The following is a 22,869-nucleotide window of genomic DNA, read 5'->3' on the forward strand; positions in this document are numbered from 1 at the left end:
ATATATTTTATACCATTTCGACGACTTCTGGTATATAATGATAGGATCTCAATCCATAATATTTAGACATAATTGATTGTCACAGATGGGGTGCCACTCTAACGTCTGAAAAGGGGGAAAATCGCGGTGTTAGTCCCACTATTTCGGGGTCAATATTTCCATAAAGGGAAACTTAAGTGCCGGAGATAAAAGCCGAAGGCCCTAATCGGATATCAGCGGAGATCGGCCATCAGTTTCCGAAGCCACTGACGGCATGAAGTGGAGGCGCGAAGGCGTGATCGCCTCCGATTGGAGAAGTCTCCACCCAATACATAAAGTAAGGAGTAATCGCCTAGGTAAAACCTCAACTTCTCCTGATAAATCTAGTATTCGAAGTATTGTGCAACTTCTTTCAATACCTGGGTGCGTTAGCCATGGCTTTGCCAAGGATTGCCGTATTAGATGATTATCAACACTTATCGGACCCCTCTTTCTCTAAACTGGTGGGCAATGGGTACCATGTGTCTACATACGTGCAAACATCGCTCCCCTATAATCACCCTGATACCCCCCAAGATGCGAAAGATGAACTAGTGAAAAGGCTTGGGCCGTATGAAATCATCTGTAAGCCTTCAGTTGAAAGGAAAGCATAATGTGTAACTGACCAACAGTCCAGCCACGATGAGAGAGCGGACCCCATTCCCCGCCGAGCTCATCGACAGGCTTCCAAACCTGAAATTGCTCCTCACAACGGGAAATAAGAATGCCTCTATCAATGTGAAGGCGTGTATAGCCCGTGGTATCCCTGTGACTGGCACTACCTCCGAAAGAAGAAGTCCGGACAGCACCACACAACACTGTGTGGCCCTAATCCTCGCTCTCGCAAGAAATATCCCTCAGGATGATCATAATATGAAGAACGGGGGATGGCAAACTACTAGCGCGACGGAGCTAGCAGGGAAGGTATTCGGTACTGTCGGTCTGGGTAGGTTGGGTGTATCGGTCTCGAGGATCATGCACATAGCCTTTGGAATGAAAATCGTGGCTTGGAGCACGAACTTGACTCAAGAGGCTGCTGATGAAAAGGCCAAAGCTGCAGGATTGTCTGTCGAGAACGAGAATGGAGAGAAGACCTTTAAGGTAGTCAGCCGAGACGAGCTGTTCTCTTCTGCGGATGTGGTTAACATTCAACTCGTGCTGTCTGAGAGATCGAGGGGCTTAATAACGGCAAATGACTTAGGAAAGATGAAAAAATCAGCGCTATTCGTCAACGCTGCACGAGGACCTATTGTTGTAGACGATGATTTGTTTGATGTGGCTAATAAAGGGGCGATACGTGGCGTAGCATTAGATGTATATGAAATTGAGCCACCAGCAAGAGACAGCAGGTGGAGGAACACAAAATGGGGACAAGAGGGAAAGAGCCATGTGGTTTTGTCCCCACATATGGGCTATGTGGAAGAGGAGGTCATCAAAGGGTGGTATCAGCAGCACGTTGATAACATACTACAGTGGCAAAAGGGGGAGGCTCTTGCCGCTGTCTTTAGTGACAATGGGTACTGACCTACGTCATTCGCGACTACCTAGGGATAAGAATGCATAGGAAGCTTTGAAGAACCATATGGGGGCTCAGGAAAATTGCGAAGGAAAAATTGAAGGTGCGATTTAGATTTAAAGAGGTCGACCGCAGGTTCGATCTTGCATGTATGCCTAGATAGGTAGCTGCCTAGGTATTTTCGAAGGCGCGATCAGTCTAGAAGAGGTTAAAATACAGGCTCGATCTGACGTATGTAGCTGTCTTCGAAGGTTCGACCTGGTATGTGTACCTCTCTTCGAAGGGACGATTCAATCCTAGAATTTTTAACCGCAGGTTCGACTGGAAATCTGCAGCTATCTTCGAAGGTGCGAACCTGCCGGTATACACCTTGCTTACCCATACAGATGAGATTATGACGACGCTACTGCAGCTGTGGGCTCCTTGCGATTACCTCGAGCTCACCCGGCGACTCCCTAAGTTATCCAGATGAGCAGGCATGGGGCATGTTCGACTGCTGCTGATACGGTTCGGTCGTACATCATTATTCCATTCATTAAGTCGAATACGAGTGATTATGCGGCAAACTGCTCTGAGTTCCTTGCCTATAAAAAAGCCGTTTTCCTCCCAGATTTCTGAATTTTCCTTCCCTCCCATCAACATAGACAATCGGCAACAAAACACCCACTTCTCTCCATTCACACCTTTTCACCTCTCATCACTCTCATTAATTATCTATTTCACACATAAATATATATAAATTATCGACGCTTATATATATTTATTCCTTAATCTAATTTTTTCTTTCACGCTCGACTTCCATTGTCTCTCTGGGCGACTGGTATCTTGTTTTACTCCTGACTCTAGAGTTTCTCCTTATCCTCTCTTCCCCCACACTTCTAATCCATGGAACGTGTTGAGCACATCCACATCCCCTACATGTCGAGGGACTGCACCTCGCGTATCCGCTGAGTCATCCACTCTGTTTGCGAGCAACTCTTGCATCAAGCAAGCCACCCCAAACCCCCAATCCCCACTACTACACTTCTCGGACGTGTCAAGACCATCCACCTCATCGTTGATCACATTGGGTCGATTGACTGTGATTCTACTAATTATTGAAAGTGGTGGTAAGTTCGCAACAATTCCATGAAAGAATTCGAAGTCTGCCTTCAGTGCTGACGGGTTTTCTAGGGTCATACCTGAGAGCAGTTTGGCAGAGAAAAGCTGAAAGCAATGTCGAGTACCCCCGGAATTAGTAAGTTGTCTTCCGTTTAAATTTGTTATCAACCCTTCCGCTATTGATTGCTTCTCTCTTTCCTTTTCCTTTCTTGACCTCTCTGTCCCTCTTTCTACAGTCTTGTCGCGCAGTTAGCGCCGCTTGGAGGGTGAGCTCATGCGGCGACGAAAGCGCATTTGCGCCCTCACTGCATTTAATATTGACATCACATGCGACATCTGCCCCTCGTTTACCACCTCCCCGTCTCTTATTGCCATGGAGAGAGTTTAGTAGCATGCGCTAACTACGGACAGTCAGGCACTCCAGGGGAAGGGGGCCCGAGTGCTCTTCAAACCCTTCACTTCCTTCTCATCGACAACGCAGCATTCGAGCGGCGCCTACTCCAAGAATCCTCCAGCACTGATCACGAAACGTCCACCTACTTTCTGTCCGTACTGAGGGAGATACAATCCCTAGTCAAGTTCCTCCCAAGGGAGGTTGCCGCCCAACGATGAAGCACAGGTGGAGTGCTAGTACTCCTTCGCCGGTAAATCCGACGATGGCCTTGATTGACGAGGGTTAGATGGGGGACTCTAGTGAACGTGCGGGTCCTTCTTTCTTTGTTTCGTTCTGTTTCGCCCTGGTTAGGCCACCCAACCACCGTTCAGTCTCGTCGGCTGGTATACCCGCCACTACTCTTTTTCGTCTGGCTGGTTTTCCGCCCATCCACCAATCACTCAACCGAAGGCTACCCCCAAGGAGGGAGAGTAGCCTCTACCGCGTTGTTAGTGGATGACTTAACTTGAAGTCTGCGACAACTGACGTACGACCTCAACTCGATGAATATTTTCTCTTCTGAAACCGAAAAGTTGTATGGTTCCGGATGATCCGGGAGGCATTTCACCTTGGGATCATTTTCCTATTATTCTGTTATTCCTTTCGACCTTGGTATCCGCTCGATAGCTCTACCATTGGTGGCAGTGGCGGTGGTTAGACTGGCGTCACTCTTTGAGATAGGGTAGAGAGAGTAAGGCCTATGAATTCGAGGTCAGGGTTGGGGTGTCGGGCAAGACCAATAGCCCCCATATTCCCGTGCTGCTGTTCCAGATGACTGCCGCGATAAGGTTCTAGCTGGGGAATAGTGACCTCTTCAGTCTTCTACACGTTCGACCTGTGCTCGGCAAGAACATCAAGCGAAGCCGAGCAATATGGAATACGACGCAACTTCACTGGTAGCCTTGCTTGCCGCAGTCTCTCCTACCATTCGTTGGAAGAGTTCCTTCAAACCCTTTTGCGGCCAATCCGGCCGCGCAGCTCACTCACCAGCAGCTGGTCTTGGCGACGTCATTGTTAAAGCCAGGCTGATGAGCAAATCGCAGGTTCCTCATTGCGAATATCATCTAGAAGAATGTATTCGGATGTGGCAGATCAAGCTTGGCAAAGCAAGGCTCTTCAGCATCCTCGGCGTCATTAGCCACCTAATAACCAATCGCGGGGTGAAGATGGTTAATGATATCGAGAATGCTGAAAAAAGAGCCGCATGTCGCTGCAGCTCTGAGATGGCCCTGTTAATGGACTTCGATGGAACGACATGTGGACGGTCGCACTCGCGAATAAGGTCAAGTTGGCAGGGGATTTGCCATGGAAGGGAGTCAATCTAAGGCGGGATAGAGAGATTATTGCTACGTGTTCGTTGGAGCCTTATAGCAGTGCCATCTCGCCGCGCAATGATGTTTGTCTTTTTGCTCCAGTCTTGCGAAATGTCTTTGTTGGTATCTTGTTTAGCAGCGATTGGATTTGGGCGGTTGGTTCTTAAAGTTAGATATGCGTGGAGGCACATAGGTGAGAAGCGTAACGTAAAGAAAGAATATCAATAAAAGAGCCCATGTCATGCGCAAGAGATTTGATGTGATTTCAATGATTAGCGCAACGTTCCCAGTCCTAGATCTTGCTCGGCATTCTTATACCTCCGTCTAATCTGATCACAGTGCCGTTAAGCATTGGGTTCTCAATGACTTGCCGGGCCAATTGCGCAAACTCATAAGGTAACCCTGCTCGACGCGGGAATTCCATGGCTGCCTCTAACCCCTTGAATAACTTTTTAGGCATCACCGACGTCATACGTGATTCGAACACGCCCGGAGCGATAGTCACACAGCGTATACCGTATCGCGCCAGATCCCTCGCCATGGGTAAAGTCATGGAAACCACGGCCCCTTTACTAGCAGCGTATGAAACTTGTCCTTTTTGCCCCTCAAACGCAGCGACCGATGCTACCATGATGACGACGCCTCGTTCTTTATCGGAACCTACTGGCTCGGTTTTGGCGAGATGGACAAGATACTGCCGCACTAAATCGATAGTTCCTCGTAAGTTGATGTTCGTTACAAACTCGAAAGCTTCCAGGCTGAATGCGTTTCCTTCACGGTCTAAAATCTGTGGGGCGATTTAGCGTTAATATAGGGGTAACTTCGAATGGCTAAGTGATTGTTCGTGCCTACCGTTGCTGGGTTGCCCACACCTGCCGCTGGAATGATACCACCTATGGGTTTCCCCGTCTGTTGTATCCATTCTACAGTCCCGTTGACGGCAGCTTCGATGCTTTTCGTATCTGTGACGTCACAGACGAAGAACTTGGCGGTTCCGCCAGGGAGACTCTCCACCACGGCTGCACCGTTCTCTTCATTCAAATCTAGAACGGCGGCGTTACCTCCATTCCGACATATTTCTTCCACGCATGCTTGACCCAAACCGGATGCTCTATTTTATTGAGGGGTTGGTTAGTATATGTTTGAGTTACACACGGAGTTTAGATATTGCGTACCCGCCAGACACCACAAAAGTTCTGCCTTCGACCTTCATATTAATTGAATTGGTACTGAGGTATTGGGAGTGGTTGTATGTTGGTGAGCTTATGTACAAATGTGCGTATGATACAATACAAGATACAATGTATAAGTGACAAAGAAAGAAGTCATGATGCACTATTCTAAATGAAGCTGATGAAAGATAGAACGACCGAGTCACTCGGCCGGAGTTGGGGTCGCGGTTGAAAATGTGCCTCGGCAATTTAACACAAGCAAGTAACTACACGTAAGAAGGCGCCGTTCCTGCTGACTAAGAAACTATTCTACCATTTATGGAAGTACCTGTGTACATTAAGGAGATAAGCCGGCCAATCCCTGTACGACACTCAGACCTTACCACCTGTTTCGTCACCACCTTAAATGCTCGGCTGATCACGATACTGATAAGGACAGCTGAAACTAGCGCATTTCAGGTATGGTATGAACTATTTTAAGCCTCGTTTTAGACCATCCATACAGTAAGGCGGAACTTAATCTAGAACCTTGGTTGAATTTCCCAATTCCGCATCTATTCAACCATAATTCTCAATACCCTAGTACCTTGTCTTGTTTCTTGCTGGCGATTAAGAATATCAATTTCTGGAAACAATCTTCACTTTGCTTACCGGGAATTTCGATAACGAGTCGTCCAAGATGACGCGTCCGCGGCGCTCATCGGCCGCCAGCGAGGAGAGTACCGGGACGGCCGGTGATCAGGTATGCGACATCGAACCTTAGACGATCGGGCCGGTAGAGGACGGAAAAGGGAGATGGTAGCTGATAGAATATTAGGAGCTCGGGAGCATGTACGATTACCTCGCCAAGATTATCTTGTTGGGACCTAGTGGCACAGGAAAGTGAGTGCGACCAATCATCCACAACTCAAATAAAGAAATATCATCTCGAACGAATGTTTCTGGGACCATACGCAGGGTGATGGATAAATATCGAGTTCTGATAAGCTACAAACAATCGGCTAACACAAGCGCTATTCCGATAGGTCGTGTCTCCTTCACCGCTTCGTCAAGAACGAATGGCGAGTCCTCTCTTCACAAACAATCGGCGTCGAGTTCGCGAGTAAAATCATCAAAGTCGGGACGGGTGCACGGCGGAAGCGGATAAAGTTGCAGGTATTCTACCACTTACCTACCTATCAAACGGGATCAAACAAGGACGGCGCGGACTAACCAGACTGTTACTACTAGCTATGGGATACGGCAGGCACCGAACGATTCCGCTCCGTCTCACGATCGTACTACCGAGGCGCCGCCGGCGCTATTCTATGCTACGACCTCACATCGCATAACTCGTTCCGAGCATTACAACCCTTCCTAAACGATGCACGAGCGCTCGCGTCTCCGAATTTGACTATGGTATTAGTGGGAAACAAACTTGACCTAGCAAACGACACTCTCGTCGATACTAGTCTACCGCCACCGACGCCATCGAGTACGAGTTCTTCCCTACCGTATAGCACATCCGCCGGTACAACGAGCGCTAGCACTAGTCTCGGTACACAAATGAAAGCCACCGTCGCACCCGAAGGCCGCGAAGTATCCACAACCGAAGCTTCGCGGTGGGCCAGCAGCATCAATGTACCCGTAACAATGGAGGTCTCCGCCTTTTCCGGTGAAGGCGTAGACGAGATATTCGGCCGCTTGGCCCGCATGATCCTAACTAAAATCGAGCTAGGCGAGATCGACCCGGATGATCCGATGAGCGGAATCCAGTATGGCGACGGTGGTATGTGGAATGCCGGGGCTAGCGACGGGGGTAGTATTAAGAGCTCGATGACGGCGGATGAAGTGGGTCTTGGAGGCATGAGGAGACGGCGCGGGAAGGGCAAGGGTCGGTCACAGAATTGGGGTATGAGGGAGTGGGAAGAAGTGTTTACGTTGAGTCGAGGTAGAGGGAGGGGGAATTGCTGTTAAGACGTGGCTACATAATACATGGAGAAAGAGAAGGGGCCTATGACTAGAGGCTGTAATTACGGCAGGATACGGGCTATATGGGATTGGCCTGGTTATCCGACAACAACACTACGATGATACCTAAGGCTTTTGAAAGCGCGCTCGCTTCATTTCTTGCTCTTTGTCTTTTTTTCAGGAGCTGGAGGCGAAATCCGGATATCAGGATGGCAGAGAAGACCATCAAGACGAGAAGACTCGATAGAATAATATAAGATTTCTTTCTGTGCCGGTTTGTCCGATTTCCATCTACCAACGCACTTACGTGTACATGCGGGAAATTATGGTTGGGCTTATCAACGGGTAACATCAAATTAGTTGGACCGATCAATTTCACGATGCCGAAGCGAGACCGATAAACGGCGTGGGAGATGAGGCTCCGTCCTTTTCGGTAGACAGTCTTCCACCCCCTTGTTCTTCGGCGGGTCGTCTTCCACCCGCTTGCCGCTTTGCTTTTTGTATGAATTTTTCGATGGCTTTTCGTGGCGTTTTTACCCATCTTTCATAGATGTTTTCAAACACTGATCCCGAGCATTAATGGACCCCCACGTTTCTATCCAATTTTCTTTACAAAATATCAAAATACCGCGCGATATACACGTATCACGCTGATATACTTGAGTAGATATGTACGTGCATTGACCGGGTCATCTCCGAAGAGGCTCCCGATCCGTCGCCCATGGCTAACCCGATACGGATGCGGAGTAGTTCCTCCCGCGACATAGAGCCACTTAGCGCGGGCTGAGCTAAAGTGTGGGGGCCATCCACTAATTTCATCCCACTCAAGTTCTTCGTTTGACTTTCTAATCCTTCCAGCCTTCATCTTTTCCTTCGACTAGTCTTCTATACGATCTTCATCATGCATACTTCCCCAACTAATACAGCTATTATAGTACCAGGCATTTCTCATCTCCGATACATGTGTATCATTATGGTAGGTTCCTGCATTTAGTGATGCAGATCCTTCAATACTTGGTACCTAGATGTACCTTTCCAATGGCTATAGCGGCTATCGTTAGCTGCAGGTCACCCGCTCCAATTACCAATGAGAATACACGATGACCGTACCAGTTCTTCCTCTCTCTCTCTAAGCCCTGTGCCGCATCATAACAACCCATGATCGTGATCTAATCTTAGGTACCTTCCTATGCTATCCTCGGCAAGTCTCATCCCGGCTTCTTAGTTATACATTGATTGCAAAAAAACAAGTCAACATCGTCGATAGTACCTGAAGTATCTCATTTAGCTGAGATTCCTATATTGATTTTCCACCCCTCCTATTTAATCGCGTCTTGTTCGATCTTCAATTGTTATGGAACCCGGTCAGGATTCCGAATCGTCGGGCGAAGCTGCTTATAGGGTTTCCGATTTAAGCAAGGCTAATCTCGATATAAACCTCAACATTTCTTCATCTTTTTCGTCTTCTCATGAAACTTCGTGGTCTCTTCCCCTCAATCCTGTACGCCAAAAGATGGAACCCCGCACAGTGATCCCGATCGACAAGAATTGGGAATTCAAACAGGCCGACAAGGAAGACAGCAAATATCTTCCTGTTAGCCAATTCCCTACCAATGTTCACCTAGACTTGCTTTCACATAATCTCATTCCAGATCCGTATATCGGCAAGAATGAACTTGATGTTCAATGGATCGGAGAAGCCGTTTGGGTCTACAGGACCAGCTTCGCATCGCCCACAATAGGGAGCTCTGCGAAAGCGGTCCTAGCCTTTGATGGATTAGATACCTTTGCGACTGTGGTACTTAACGGAAAGACTATTCTTGAGACTGAGAATATGTTCATCCCGGAACGTGTCGACGTCACAGCGTACCTAAAAGCTGGCGGCGAAAATGAATTAGTTATCACTTTTGACAGTGCGTATCTAAGAGGATGGAAATTGGTTGAGAAACATCCAAACCATAAGTGGGGTTGCTGGAACGGCGACAACTCAAGGCTGGCTGTTCGAAAGACACAATATCATTGGGTACGTCTCATGGGTAAACAAAGGGCTAACAGCCGCGTTTAAGCGAAACTAACATACATAGGGCTGGGATTGGGGTCCGACATTGATGACCTGCGGCCCCTGGAGGCCAATCAACCTTGAGGTTTACGAGTCACATATTGCTGATCTCTGGGTTGATGTTAAAGTCGACAAATCTTTAAAAACCGCGACGGTGACTACTCACGCTTCCACAGAAGGCAGTGCATCAATAGTTCGATTCGATATCTCATTAAACGACACACCAATTGCAAGCCAAGTGGTAGATGCTGGATCTGGTGCTACTTTTACTATCTCCGATCCACAGTTATGGTATCCCGTACGATACGGTAAACAACCGCTATATACGGTTACAGCCGCCTTAGACGAAGGTGGCAAGATCATAGACAGCATATCAAAGAAGATTGGCCTACGGAAAGCTGAGCTTGTCCAAAGAGCACTCGAGGGCGAACCCGGTACATCGTTTTTCTTTGAAATTAACAATATTCCCATATTCTGTGGTGGTGGCGACTGGATTCCGGCGGATAACTTCATTCCACGGATTAGTAAGGAGAGATATTACGATTGGGTGAAACTGGTGGCGGATGGCAACCAATTCATGATCCGAGTATGGGGAGGAGGTATCTACGAAGAGCAGGCCTTTTACGACGCTTGTGACGAGCTTGGAATTCTGGTGTGGCAAGATTTCATGTTCGGGTGCGGAAATTATCCCGCTTGGCCAGAGCTCCTGGACTCAATCAAACGTGAGGCGGAGGAGAACGTCAAATTACTAAGACATCACCCAAGTATCGTTATTTTCGCTGGCAATAATGAGGATTACCAATACGCCGAGAGCGTAAATCTCACATGGGAGCAAGAGAACAAGGACACGGAAAGCTGGCTGAAGACCGACTTTCCGGCTCGATATATATACGAGAAGATTCTTGCTGACGCATGCCGGGAACTCTGTCCATCTACTTACTACCACCCTGGAAGCCCTTGGGGAGGGGTCGACACACGGGATCCCACCGTCGGCGATATCCACCAATGGAACGTCTGGCACGGCACGCAGGAGAAGTATCAAAACTTCGACAAGCTAGTCGGGCGTTTCGTATCCGAATTTGGAATGGAAGCCTTCCCTTCCGTCAAGACCATCGACGCCTTCCTCCCCCTCGGCAAAGACGACCCAGACCGGTACCCGCAATCTTCCACCATCGACTTCCACAACAAGGCCGACGGGCATGAACGTCGTATTGCGCTGTACTTAGTAGAAAATATGCGCTATGCGCCGGATCCGCTCGAGCAATTCGTCTACTGCACGCAGCTTATGCAAGCCGAATGTCTGGCCTCAGCATACCGCCTCTGGAAACGTCAGTGGAAGGGACCAGGCCGTGAGTACTGCGCTGGCGCGCTCGTCTGGCAGATCAATGACTGCTGGCCCGTAACCAGTTGGGCTATCTGCGATTACTACTTACGTCCGAAACATGCGTATTTCACGGTAAAACGCGAGATGGCGCCCCTGAGTGTGGGCATTACGAGACGTGAGCATAGGCATCCCCGGGATAAGTATACGCGCGTACATGTAGATGTACAGACGCAGATTGAGATTTGGGGGAGTAATTTGACACTCAAGGACTTGGTGGTGGATTGTGTGGTTAGAGCTTGGGATGTGGAGACGGGGAAGGAGACGTTTAGTGAGAGGGTTAATAAGGAACCGCTGGTGCTGAAGGAGAATCGGTCTACGGAGATTGTGGCGCTGGATGTACCGGAGCCGAAGAAAAGTGAGGGGATTGATGCTGCGCGGACGGTTGTTGCGGCGTATCTTGTTGATCGTGAGAGTGGGGGGCAACTTGCGCGTTATGTTAATTGGCCGGAGCCTTTGAAGTACTTACACCTGGCGAAGCCGAAGAGGCTAACGGCGGTGTTGAGTGAGGATTTGAAGAGTGTGAAGGTCGAGGCTGAAGTTCCGGTTAAGGGCGTTGCGCTGGAGAGTGAGGATGATGATGTGAAGTTTGAGGATAACTTGTTGGATGTCGTGCCTGGGGAGGTTTTGACGGTGGGGGTTACGGGCGCGAGTGAGGCTAGTGTGGTTGGGGTTAGGTATTTAGGTATGGTATAGGAGGTCTGCTAGTATGTTGCTGAGCATAGTCTTGGAGATAAACCTAGATAGTTAAAATCTCGAAAATGAAGAGATATACGTAGAACTAGCCCCTGGTTATTGAATAGGTGATTCGCGTGTCGAAGAGGTGAGTCTTAACTACCTAGGTATATATCTGAATACATGTAGTTTTGAAGAAACGAGACATGATACTTTGGTACGTAGATACCTATAACAGCGTGTCAAGAGTCCTGAACCGTTTTAGGACTGGCGGCTGAATCTAATAAAGAAATTAATGTTTTTATTGGGTGCATCATACGTTAGGCCAAAACTGGTTGATACTACGCATTGACCAGATGTCCCAAATCAGCCAATCAAAGCTACTTACTAAGTAGTTGAATTCAACACGACTCAAAACGAGTCGCTCAGAAGGGCGTCAAAAGACTATGCTGTATGATTTTCGACCAATGAAATAGTCCGTTTAACAAAGACAGAGGCTTAGCCATATTAATACAACGGCGAGCACTTTTTTTTGACACCCTTCTGGCACTGTGGGTTACCCACCTAGGTAATTTGGGTACCGCCATCAGCCCTTTCCAAATAAAATCTCAATAATAGGTTCTAGAATTGATGGTCAGTGTGGATCATCACTATGCTACGGGTGGATTTAAATACCCTACTACATCCACTCCCTTTTTCAGCTGCAAAATACTTTCCCTATTAGGTAACTTCGATGTATTTGAGGGGTGTTCGCAGCTCTTTCGACACGCATGGTCTCTGTACCTATGCACCTCATTACATGTCTGCTCTTTTGATATGATTATTGATTGGTGCTTCGCATTCCATAGAAAATATGTCTTTATATCAAGGAGATCTTACAGTATGGCTGTTTCTAGCGACATAAATATGCCATATAATGCCTTTCAAGCTGTTTTTCTCATTTCATTTCTACTCTCATGTTTATCCCGTGTATATTCTTTAGTTTCTATCTCGCAAATATTTCACCGCTATTTCATCTATTTTTGGTTAATCAAGATGGGTGGCCATTTATCAAAGATGTCACGTGGCGATAAACCGGGGCCATTGATCACTTCTCTCCACGCCGCTGACAAATCCGAAATTAGCCCGCTACAATCCGGCAAGGATGATGATTTCGTCATTGTGGGCCGTGAAAAGACCCGGACTTCGTTAGAAAACACCGTGGTCTTAGTTGACCTCGAGCCGCCTCCGTGTGGACCCGCAGTTCCCGAGGGTTTCTTGCCATATGGGAACCAACTAGAGCTAGTCGCAACGGAAGAGATCCAACCAGGATTGGCTGCTCACGGTGCGTGTGTGGAACGGTGTATTGTCTTACCATTAGTCTAACTATGATAATAGCTGTGGCCTATATTGAGACCTGGAGTGGTCGCGTACGCTGCTCATATGGCACGGGAGCCGTCATTCATGGGAATATTGTTGTTACCGTCGGCCATGTTCTAATGTCTAGCTCTGGTCCTGTTACCGCTGTACGTGTAACCGTCGGAAGAGGCCCTACAAGCGAATCTCGCCATGGAACACGTGTCGCCTTTAACCTCAATTGGTGCACCACGGGGGCAATAGCCAACGACGTCGCCCTCATCGAACTCAATTTACCATTCGACAACGTCCGACCACTCAACTATGGGCAAAGTCCAGTAACGGACGAGAATGGTGTTGATTCCATTGCCTACGGGTTTCCAAACACCGGTACATCCGTACCATGTGGGCAGCTGTACAAAAGCACGGCTCCGCTGAAGTACAACCCCGCCTTAAATATATTTGAACACTGGGGCGATACCGACTCAGGAAGCTCGGGCGGACCGCTTATTGATAACTCAGAGAAAGTCATAGCCCTACACTGGGGATACCACAAGCAAAGATCAGTCAATCTAGCCGTTGCGATTGATTGCAATGGTAACAATTTTGCTGACCTTTTCCGGGCTCTCGACGTGCCTGTTCCAAACTCTGCATCGCACAATTGATAATAGGCCGCGGTGTGGAGTGGAGCGTACTCAGGTATACGGCGTTGATACCACGACCTCTTCTCACCGACATGGTCAGGAGATTAGAAGTTAGTGGATAGTGAAAAGCGCGGCGTTGAATGGTTTTATGATGGGTCAATTTTAAGCTTTATACGGACAGGGAATCATACTATTGGATATACTATGAGATCAATATAAAAATTATAAGAAATTTAGATACCATTCTCTTTTTAAAGCTAGTAATCGGCTTCATTTCTGTCCCCGATATCCTCCGTAATATTGCCCTTAGATTCCCGGCTAATGTGACATTAACGGAGCGCGGTAGGGTCTCCTATTTGATAGGGACGGATCGGATCGGGCGCTTAAGCGAAGACACGGGAGGACAGGGCTAGTTTAGTGGCTAATTTGGGGGGCCCGATGGGATGAGCATGTCGTACGTTACATGTTACATGGGTGTTGTAGATTTAAAGTGTCATGGGGTGAAGTATGGGGTAATGGCGATATTTGGGGTCTGCAATATATATAGTGTGGAGTTCCGTGCCGTTCGAGGTTGTCGCGGTTTCGGAATTCTCGTTCGACCTATGCTTCTAGGGGCTGTGGCACGTGTGGTGTGCTTGAGGGAAGCGGAAGGCCCCTCGGACTAAGAGAATAAATGGGATAAGCTTAGTATCTTCGATTATCTACACGATAAACATCAAAAAACCTCGACTCCTGCCTCGCCCGATAACTACTAGTTAACCTCGTCACAACAAAGACTAGGGAAGTTATCATCATCGCTCGCTCATAACCACCCGACCCGTACATATATAATAAAGTCTCAATACAATCGACAATAGCCGACCCGTGTCAACTAGGCGGTAGCAGCGACGTCATTCTCGTTGGGACCTGCAATGAGAATTTTGATAACCTCGCCCTGCTTGACCTTCTTGAAAGCATTCTCGGCCTCCTTAAACTGTACGATGCCGCTGATCAACTTCTTGACGTCAACTTTGCCAGAGGACACCAGCTCAACAGCAAGTTTATAGTCACCACTGCCATATCGGAAGCTACCTTTGGCTGTCACCTCTTTCAAACACATGGCCATGATGGGAAATGTGATATCAGATTTGCCCATACCGCCCTGAACGTATGTACCACCCATGCGCACGACGTGTAGGCTGGTTTGGATACTCGGTTCAGCGCCGCTGGCATCAATCACTACATCTGCACCCTCCTCGAGTCCCGCCTCTTTCTTGATATTCGCCGCGTTCTGCTCGGCAGAAACTCGTTGGCTAATGTATGTGTGGGTCGAGCAGAAGGACCTGGCAAAGTTAAGCTTGGATTCGACGATGTCAACGGACACGACTTTCGATGCACCGAAGGCTCGTGCTACTGCTGCACAGAGGAGACCGACGGGACCTGCTCCCATGACTACGACCGATTGGCCAGGTGTTACGACGGCTTGTCGGACTATGTGGACAGCGACGGCTAATGGTTCAATCAGGGCTCCTTCTTGCAGCGATACGTTATCGGGTAAGTTGTAGCAAAAGTCGGATGGTGCAGCCCAGAAGCCAGTCAGCGTTCCATCGTAGGGGGGTGTCGCGGCAAATCGCATTTCGGGACAAAGATTGTAGTGGCCACCTAGGCATGGTGTGCATCGTCGGCAAGGGTAACCAGGCTCCAAAGCAACACGATCGCCAATTTTCAGCGTTTTGACTGCATCGCCAACCTCAACCACTGTACCAGAAGATTCATGTCCTAGAACCATAGGGTCCTTGACGACGAAATGGCCGATGGCGCCATGCTCCCAGTAGTGGACGTCCGATCCGCAAATTCCAGTGTAATTCACAGCGACAAGGACATCGTGCGGGCCTTGGCGGGAGGGGACAGGCCTATCCGAGAATTGTACGTCATGTGGCTTGTTGAGGATAAAGGAGAGGTTCTGGGGATCAAGATTAGAGGGCTGTTTAATGGCGGGGGTTGGGGTGGTACACACGCTCGCCGACTTGGAAGCCATGTCTTATTAATATCGGGTCGGCAGATACGAGTAAGAGATAAGTAGAAGAGGAGATAATATATGTATATGGCACAGGAAGACAATTGACTTCAATAAGAGCGAGGTATTATATCTTGAATCGTGACAATGGGACGAACACTGGTTTGGAAACGGGAAATAAAAGTAAACACAACAAGCTTGAGAAAGAAAAAAATCACTCTCCTCTATCTCCCCGTACTCGGAGAGCTAGGTAAGTTCTAGCTAAGGCAAGAGATAGTCTCGTGAGAACTGCCACACCCACAAGCTTGCATGGTTGATAGCGGGGGTAGGGATTTGTAGTATCTCATAGAGCATTGAATGTCGTAATGATACCTACAACCCGCCCACCAGGTAGAGCTGTACTGGGGGGATCATCCCCGGTTCGACCCCGGTATGTGATGGAACTTTGACAGTTGAAGCAGCTAATACTTAGAGCTTCTATCTTCGGGCTAGAATCACGTTTTTATTAACCAGTCTTTTTACCCGGGCCAATCAACTTGATAGCATTGTCCATATTCGTTGAGTTAGTTCAGGTTATAGAGGCGAGCCAGTCGGGGCTCATCTATGCTAGCTAGGATAGTGCTCTAGGGCTGCGTGCGGGAAGCAGAAGGGATCCTGGCATCGTAAGGTACTGGTAGCGACTAAGACCACTACAGGAGATATATGAAATATTCCTTTGGTTCGCGACATGTAATTGACGCTGGTTTCAAATAATGTCACCTTGTCATTTGACGTTGATGTCGTCACTTGGCTTTGGATTGATGAGGGTTATTATGGTTGGTAGGGGGAAAGGAGAAGAATTGGGTCTAATAGTTTGCGGGGCTGCTGCGGGGCGGGAGATTTGTGCTCTGAGTTTCGCCGGCAGAAACCATCTAGGCGGTAAAGTTTTCCCACACCGCCTAAGCCAAATCGCCGGGATACTTGCACTAACAATTTTAATTCTTCAATTGTCACAATTTTTAACAGTTGTCGCAAACGATGGACATCTTAAAGATCTTGTCCCGGGGGACAAAAAAGTCTGCTGGTCAACCCACTACCCCCAAACCTATAGCTAAACCGACAAATCCGCAACTCTATAATGATCCTACTAGAGGTGTGAAGCGCAAGAGAAACGAAGAGTCTGTGTCAAATTTGGACGCCGATGATGATACCGAGATTAATTTCTTCGCACCCCCAAAGGCAAAAAAGCCCAGTCCCGAGCCAGAAACCCGAGAAACCCGAGAAACCCCGAAAGAAAATGCATCAAAGCCCGTGCTCGACGAAGAAGAGGTTCGACAAATCCTTCGGTCGCATCGATTGAAATTCACTCTCTTATCCTCCCATGAGGACAAGAGAACAAAGGTAAAGAAATCGAAGAAGAAAAAGAAGGAGGATAAAGCCAAAGCTAAAGCAAAAGATGCAAAAAAACAACTTTCGCCGCAACCGTTGACCTCGTTCTCCGAGCTTCGATCTACCTACAATATTTCGACTAGGCTAGGAGATAACCTTGTTAAGCAAGGATATCGAATACCTACCGAAGTACAATTGGGAAGTCTACCATTATTGATACAACCGGATAGAGCTATTCCGTCATCTGTTGTTGAGGAGCTGAACTTCAAGACCAACGATGGAATTGACTTCTTGGCGGTCGCTCCCACTGGCAGCGGCAAGACATTGGCTTTTTTGATACCGGCTATCAATACTATCCTTCGAAGGAGAGCCGGAGATGCAGCTCAAAAGGAACATATCTTAGAAGTGGTGGTCGTTGCTCCTACCCGAGAACTTGCACATCAAATTGTCAATGAGGGTAGGAAACTTGCGCAAGGCACAGGTGTAAAGATCGTTGGCATGAAAAAGGGTATGCAAATACCTACGGAAGGCCAGCCAGAAGGTGACTCTAGTGATGAAGAGGGCTCAGAAAGCGAGCAAGAAGCGGAAAGTTCCGACGATAATGCGGAGGACGGCAAGCCACGAAAAGTTGGTCCGACAACAAAAACGGATATTCTAATCACAACGCCGATGCTTTTGCGAAATTACCTAAAATCAAGGACTCTGCCAACGGTCAAATCTTTGATTTTAGACGAAGCCGATGTTCTCCTTGACCCTCTATTTCGGGAACAGACGCTTGGAATTTGGTCCGCTTGTACTAACCAATCTCTACGATTGACATGTTGGTCTGCAACCATGGGATCTAACGTTGAAGGCTTGATATTGGAGCAATTGAAATCCAGAGGACCATCGCAGTCGGCGATACCCCTCGTCCGCCTCGTGGTTGGACTGAAGGATACAGCTGTGCCGAGCATCAATCACAAACTCATTTACACTGCTACTGAGCAAGGTAAACTATTTGCTCTGCGCCAACTCTTACATCCCAAAGCATCGGACGACTCAATGCCGAAAATGCGACTACCATTCCTGGTATTCACACAATCTATCGAGCGTGCCACTGCGCTTCATGATGAATTGAAATTTGACATAGCGGCGGAAGCCGGCGGTTCGTCTCGCATTGCGGCTCTACACTCTTCCCTCTCAGATTCGGCGCGCTCTAACATTGTTGCCCGATTTCGAGCAGGCGAGATATGGGTCTTAATCACAACTGACCTTCTCATGCGAGGTATTGACTTCCGCGGAGTCAACGGAGTGATCAATTACGATATACCCACATCCGCAGCGGCTTACGTTCATCGAGTGGGGCGAACCGGACGGGCCGGCCATGAGGGTGGTGTGGCTGTGACTTTTTACACTACCGAAGATGTCGCTCATCTAAAGAGCATAGCAAATGTTATTGCTCTCAGTGAGAAGCAGGCCGGGAAGAGCAGCGAGGAAGGCGTACCAAAATGGCTAATGGATTCACTACCAAAGGTCGGCAAGGAAGAAAAGAAGAAATTAAAACAGAGGGGTGTGGAATCCCGACGAGGGGACAAGGCCAAGATCACAACGAAGAGCGCATGGGAAAGAAGGAAGGAAAACAATAAGCGTGGTGCTATTGCTGGGAGCAAAAAGAGGAAAATTCAGGAAGCTACTATTGATACCCAGGGAGGTGATGATGGCGAGTGGAGCGGTATTGACGATTAAGCGTGTTCTAACACAGCTTTTATGCTGTGTTGCTTAAAGAGTTATGCTTGAGGTTTGGCGGTTAAAATTGCACCCTAGGATCGCGATTCAACTTAGATCAGCGTATTAATTCTATCTTGGCCCATGTGCGACCGAGAGTCATACCCTCTTATAATACGGCACATTTGATTGGCCAACACTACTTGTAATATTTTCCACAAAGAGTATGTACTAATTGCTGCTTGGATTTTGATTGGTTATTCCCAAACTCTATCATCACCTCGGTACGCAACGACCAGAGAGATTTCACAGCATTGAATGCATTGCAGGACCGGGTCAACTTTAAAGAGATCTTACCTGCCTATATCGAACACATTCCATCAATTATTGGTGGAAACAGCTATCACGCCATCAGATAGGTCGCCCAAGAGTCGGAGAAAGGGCGCTATTACTGTGGGGTTTGCCGACGCCGACTCCGAACTCCACCTTTTCAATCGCAATCGATAACAGCTTTAATTCTTCAGCATACCTACGCGGGACCAGCGAACTAAGCCCACGATCATTCTTTCAACTCCCCTCCCGAGCGCGAACTTCAAAGCTGCCGCCGCCGAAGCTTCAATCCAATCACATATGCGACTTAAGATGACATAGCAACTATTGTAGGCACGAAGCATATAATAGCTCTCCTAATGAATATGTCACGTCTCGCATCCAGATCAACCCACGCCGGGCTTCGGAGTATCTCAGTCTCCCGGCCATGCGTTGCTCACGTGGGGGGCGCACGCTCGTACACCACCGACAAGAAAGGCAAACAGGGCTCTAGTTTCCAAGGGCAGATGCTTGAGAGTATTAGCTCACGTATAGCGCGCGAGAAAGCTGAGCGCGAAAAGTTTGCGAGGCAAAGACAAGAGTCTGCTGGGACGAGACGGTGGGCTACAACATTCGGTAGGAAGTCCCTTTGATCGCGGGGTGTGAAATGGCTGATGCTAATCGTGGTTAATTGATAGTTGTCCTGGCTGCTGCTGGTGCCTCGTATTACTTGGGTCTCCAAGCCCCGCGCGACCCCGACGGATCATCCACACTTCCTCTAGCCCTGACCCGCGATCCGAAATTCAAGAATGATAAGGCGAATCTTGAGGCCGCGTGGTCGGACTTTGCGGCGATCGTTGGTCGGGATAATGTTAGCACGATTGAAACCGACCTAGAGACACATGCCAACTCGGACTGGTCGAGCTACCGTAGCGCTGAGCACGAGAAGCCGTTTATGGTGGTGTATCCGAGTACCACGGAGGAAGTTAGTAAGATTATGAAGATATGTCATTCACGACGGATACCGGTGGTTGGATATAGCGGAGGTACTAGTCTGGAGGGACATTTCACGCCGACGAGGGGTGGGATATGTGTTGATTTCAGAAGGATGGATAAGATTATTGCTCTACACAAAGATGATCTAGATGTCGTCGTACAACCCGCTGTTGGGTGGGAATTACTAAATGAGGAAATCGGCAAGGAGAACCTGTTCTTCCCGCCTGACCCCGGCCCAGGCGCACAGATCGGCGGTATGATTGGCACAGGATGCAGCGGCACAAATTCATACCGCTACGGCACCATGAGAGAATGGGTTATCTCTCTAACTGTTGTCCTCGCGGACGGCACTGTAATCAAAACCCGTCAAAGGCCACGAAAGAGTTCTGCGGGCTACGATCTGACGAAGTTATTCATTGGCAGCGAAGGAACCCTTGGTCTCGTAACAGAAGCCACTCTAAAACTCACCACCAAACCCGCCAGCACAAGCGTAGCGGTCTGCGGCTTCAGTTCGATCCGCCAAGCTGCCGACTGCGTCGCCAAGGTTGTTGGACAAGGCGTACCTGTTGCTGCGGTCGAGATTCTCGACGAGGAGCAGATGAAGTGTATCAACCAAGCAGGCATGACCTCGAAGCATTGGAAAGAAGTACCCACTCTATTTTTCAAATTCTCGGGCACGGAGCGCGGTGTCAAAGAACAAATCCAAATTGTCCAGGAGATGGCGCGACAGACGGGTAGCCGTAGCTTTGAATTCGCGCGCTCAGAGCAGGAGAAGGCGGAGTTGTGGAGCGCAAGAAAAGAAGCCCTTTGGAGTACCATGTCGGTCGCGAAACCCGACGAGAAGGTTTGGACTGGCGATGTGGCGGTTCCGATGAGTAGACTACCGCTATTGATTGAGGAGACGAAGGACGATATGAAGAAGAGTGGCATGTACGGCACGATTGTCGGACATGTTGGAGACGGGAACTTTCATAGTAAGTCGATCGTGGGGTATTAGCGGGGTTCAGATACTGACGGTGTAACAGTCATTTTACTCTCAAATCCAGAGCAGAGACATGCTGCAGAGGAACTAGTGCATCGCATGGTGAAGAGGGCTGTTGAGTTGGAGGGAACCGTTACGGTGAGTTAAATGGCCATTTCGCCTCATTTCAAGATTTCTGAACTAATAAAACGTAGGGCGAACACGGTGTCGGCCTAGTTAAGAGGGATTACCTGCCCCATGAACTTGGCGAGAGTACCGTAGATACCATGAGAAAGGCGAGTTATTCCACATCCATTTCTATCTTTGCAGCATTCTAACCTTTTTATTAGATCAAGCAAGCGCTCGATCCGCTTTGCCTTCTCAACGCCGACAAAGTTGTCCGTGTTCAAAAGCCAAAGCCCGGCGAGATCCCTGAATGGTAATAATACCATTCTCTGTATAGGCATTTGTATAGGTAGGCGACGCGATAATTAGCGATTGCGCGTTTATATCAATCCCCCAGTATATACATCCTATCTATGTTCATGTGTTGATAACGTCAAGAATGTCACATTTGCAGACCTACGTGTATTTTGGCTACCCATTATTGATACCCTCATCTCTACAATGCTTATATGTCGCGAAAATATGCTGCTTATGCATTTCAGGTAACAGGCCTCGGGTATTAACGTTGTGTTATCGATGTTATCAAAAAGCACGAGACTTCAAGTTCGTCAACATGGAGATTAGCACTGCTGCTATCACCAAATCAACGGCCCTATTCCAACTACGGAAACCAGATATCGGATTTCGAATTCCGTCGCGTTCTTGGATGTTAGGAGAACGCTCAATCAGATGGGGGTTCGCTCGAATAGTTTGCGTTGGGGTGACGGCTTGGCGGGCTTCATCCAAAGTAAAGGCGCGGGCGACATCATTGATAGCTCACTCCTACGAAATTCAAGTCAAACCACGACTGCTTTAAATCGGCTTAGAAGGCAGCAAGAAGAATTGACTATTGAGTCGGCTTGAATAGGTCTATGTTTTCGACTCACCTTCGATGTCAAGGCTACAGTGTGCCAAGACGAGCCTGTTGGTGAAAAAACATGTCACAGCCAAGAGCAACTCGGCGAGATTATTTCGGCGAACTAACTTCCAAAAGATTCCTCACCAAGACAACAATCCGCTGACCGTACATGATTTGGAATTACTCAACAAAAAGGGGAAACGCAATATGCACAATAGATCCACATACAAGGGTAAGGGGATATCGTCATACCAAACCTCGTCGAAGTTCACTCTACTTCAATTTCAAATGACAAATAGAAGAGTTATTAGAGGTGCAAACTGAATGCCAATTTAATGGTTAAAGAAAAAGGGAACGGGAGCTTGAACTAACCGGTCGCGATGCGTTACCTGTCTTACCAGCTACCAAGTTCAATCACTCGCTCCAAGCCTGAGATTCACCAAGAATAGTTATAATGACATCCACTACTTTATTTTGACGACACGACGATAAGGCCCTGAACTTACTATTTCTCTTAGAACTCTTGGAAGACGAACTAACATTTCCAGCTCGTAGGTTTGAGTTGAAGACGCCGTCGCAGAATTACCGTGCAGTTTTCTATGATTCGCCACTTCGCAACGGAAACTAAGCCGTCCCTCGGACCTCTAATCCCTTGTTCAATTCTCGCTGACCATCTATTTTATATGGTTTTTACGTACTCGAAGTCTTCCATTGAGCATGCAATCACAAGGGTTTATTGCTAGCTGAGAGAATACCTGATTCTAAATCGGTTAACCGGCATATCCAGCTGGGCATCTCGCCGTACACAATGCAAGTGCCGTGCGAAGCCTTGTACGGAGCATAAGAGGATACTTCAATGTTATCTATAGCGGAACGCGTGTTGCGCTAGTTTTTGTTCTTGGGTCGAATATACC

The 22,869-nt window shown here is 48.1% G+C and overlaps 9 protein-coding genes across 9 annotated transcripts; 6 read left to right on the forward strand and 3 right to left on the reverse strand.

Annotated features, from left to right (window-relative positions):
* Positions 1-117: 117 nt before the first annotated feature.
* Positions 118-1,777, forward strand: F4822DRAFT_60364 (D-isomer-specific 2-hydroxyacid dehydrogenase-like protein). The gene is made up of 2 exons (XM_051463729.1): positions 118-603; positions 656-1,777. Exons 1-2 carry the CDS (start codon positions 414-416, stop codon positions 1,540-1,542), a joined length of 1,077 nt encoding a protein of 358 aa, XP_051309857.1. The 5' UTR covers positions 118-413; the 3' UTR covers positions 1,543-1,777.
* Positions 1,778-4,533: 2,756 nt separating this feature from the next.
* Positions 4,534-5,794, reverse strand: F4822DRAFT_60371 (3-hydroxyacyl-CoA dehydrogenase). The gene is made up of 3 exons (XM_051463730.1): positions 5,557-5,794; positions 5,234-5,492; positions 4,534-5,168 (listed from the first exon to the last, which is right to left on the reverse strand). The coding sequence occupies exons 1-3, from the start codon at positions 5,592-5,594 to the stop codon at positions 4,674-4,676; spliced, it is 792 nt and encodes a 263-aa protein (XP_051309858.1). The 5' UTR covers positions 5,595-5,794; the 3' UTR covers positions 4,534-4,673.
* Positions 5,795-6,021: 227 nt separating this feature from the next.
* F4822DRAFT_440249 (P-loop containing nucleoside triphosphate hydrolase protein) lies at positions 6,022-7,509 on the forward strand (the record flags this gene model as incomplete). Its single annotated transcript, XM_051462728.1, has 4 exons — positions 6,022-6,295; positions 6,371-6,435; positions 6,579-6,708; positions 6,784-7,509. Exons 1-4 carry the CDS (start codon positions 6,233-6,235, stop codon positions 7,507-7,509), a joined length of 984 nt encoding a protein of 327 aa, XP_051309859.1. The 5' UTR covers positions 6,022-6,232.
* Positions 7,510-7,545: 36 nt separating this feature from the next.
* F4822DRAFT_60461 (uncharacterized protein) lies at positions 7,546-8,105 on the reverse strand. The gene has a single exon (XM_051463731.1). The coding sequence runs from the start codon at positions 8,042-8,044 to the stop codon at positions 7,583-7,585; it is 462 nt and encodes a 153-aa protein (XP_051309860.1). The 5' UTR covers positions 8,045-8,105; the 3' UTR covers positions 7,546-7,582.
* A 911-nt stretch (positions 8,106-9,016) lies between these two features.
* F4822DRAFT_438742 (glycoside hydrolase family 2 protein) lies at positions 9,017-11,639 on the forward strand (the record flags this gene model as incomplete). Its single annotated transcript, XM_051462552.1, has 2 exons — positions 9,017-9,526; positions 9,588-11,639. The coding sequence occupies 2 exons, from the start codon at positions 9,017-9,019 to the stop codon at positions 11,637-11,639; spliced, it is 2,562 nt and encodes an 853-aa protein (XP_051309861.1).
* A 513-nt stretch (positions 11,640-12,152) lies between these two features.
* F4822DRAFT_418579 (trypsin-like cysteine/serine peptidase domain-containing protein) lies at positions 12,153-13,862 on the forward strand. The gene is made up of 2 exons (XM_051459543.1): positions 12,153-12,942; positions 12,996-13,862. The coding sequence occupies exons 1-2, from the start codon at positions 12,249-12,251 to the stop codon at positions 13,616-13,618; spliced, it is 1,317 nt and encodes a 438-aa protein (XP_051309862.1). The 5' UTR covers positions 12,153-12,248; the 3' UTR covers positions 13,619-13,862.
* Positions 13,863-14,468: 606 nt separating this feature from the next.
* F4822DRAFT_438743 (GroES-like protein) lies at positions 14,469-15,614 on the reverse strand (the record flags this gene model as incomplete). The annotated part of the gene is made up of 2 exons (XM_051462553.1): positions 14,469-15,539; positions 15,594-15,614. 2 exons carry the CDS (start codon positions 15,612-15,614, stop codon positions 14,469-14,471), a joined length of 1,092 nt encoding a protein of 363 aa, XP_051309863.1.
* Positions 15,615-16,577: 963 nt separating this feature from the next.
* F4822DRAFT_60557 (P-loop containing nucleoside triphosphate hydrolase protein) lies at positions 16,578-18,835 on the forward strand. The gene has a single exon (XM_051463732.1). It carries the CDS (start codon positions 16,611-16,613, stop codon positions 18,684-18,686), a length of 2,076 nt encoding a protein of 691 aa, XP_051309864.1. The 5' UTR covers positions 16,578-16,610; the 3' UTR covers positions 18,687-18,835.
* Positions 18,836-19,360: 525 nt separating this feature from the next.
* Positions 19,361-21,681, forward strand: F4822DRAFT_440257 (uncharacterized protein; the record flags this gene model as incomplete). Its single annotated transcript, XM_051462729.1, has 5 exons — positions 19,361-19,610; positions 19,673-20,944; positions 20,996-21,090; positions 21,147-21,227; positions 21,282-21,681. The coding sequence occupies 5 exons, from the start codon at positions 19,361-19,363 to the stop codon at positions 21,372-21,374; spliced, it is 1,791 nt and encodes a 596-aa protein (XP_051309865.1). The 3' UTR covers positions 21,375-21,681.
* Between the last annotated feature and the right edge of the window lie 1,188 nt (positions 21,682-22,869).

The sequence above is a fragment of the Hypoxylon trugodes genome, assembly GCF_022578975.1.
Source record: "Hypoxylon trugodes strain CBS 135444 unplaced genomic scaffold F4822scaffold_10, whole genome shotgun sequence".
In the NCBI taxonomy this organism is placed as follows: Eukaryota; Fungi; Ascomycota; class Sordariomycetes; order Xylariales; family Hypoxylaceae; genus Hypoxylon; species Hypoxylon trugodes.

What these genes read in the sequence shown, in the direction of transcription:
- F4822DRAFT_60364 (XM_051463729.1), top strand. Translation starts at nt 414, where the DNA reads ATGGCTTTGCCAAGGATTGCCGTATTAGATGATTATCAACACTTATCG. An exon ending in TGGGCCGTATGAAATCATCT is followed by an intron (nt 604 to 655) that starts GTAAGCCTTCAG and finishes CCAACAGTCCAG; the next exon opens with CCACGATGAGAGAGCGGACC.
- F4822DRAFT_60371 (XM_051463730.1), bottom strand. Translation starts at nt 5,594, where the DNA reads ATGAAGGTCGAAGGCAGAACTTTTGTGGTGTCTGGCGG. An exon ending in ACTTTTGTGGTGTCTGGCGG is followed by an intron (nt 5,493 to 5,556) that starts GTACGCAATATC and finishes TCAATAAAATAG; the next exon opens with AGCATCCGGTTTGGGTCAAG. An exon ending in GTGTGGGCAACCCAGCAACG is followed by an intron (nt 5,169 to 5,233) that starts GTAGGCACGAAC and finishes ATCGCCCCACAG; the next exon opens with ATTTTAGACCGTGAAGGAAA.
- F4822DRAFT_60461 (XM_051463731.1), bottom strand. Translation starts at nt 8,044, where the DNA reads ATGGGTAAAAACGCCACGAAAAGCCATCGAAAAATTCATACAAAAAGC.
- F4822DRAFT_418579 (XM_051459543.1), top strand. Translation starts at nt 12,249, where the DNA reads ATGGTCAGTGTGGATCATCACTATGCTACGGGTGGATTTAAATACCCT. An exon ending in ACCAGGATTGGCTGCTCACG is followed by an intron (nt 12,943 to 12,995) that starts GTGCGTGTGTGG and finishes CTATGATAATAG; the next exon opens with CTGTGGCCTATATTGAGACC.
- F4822DRAFT_60557 (XM_051463732.1), top strand. Translation starts at nt 16,611, where the DNA reads ATGGACATCTTAAAGATCTTGTCCCGGGGGACAAAAAAGTCTGCTGGT.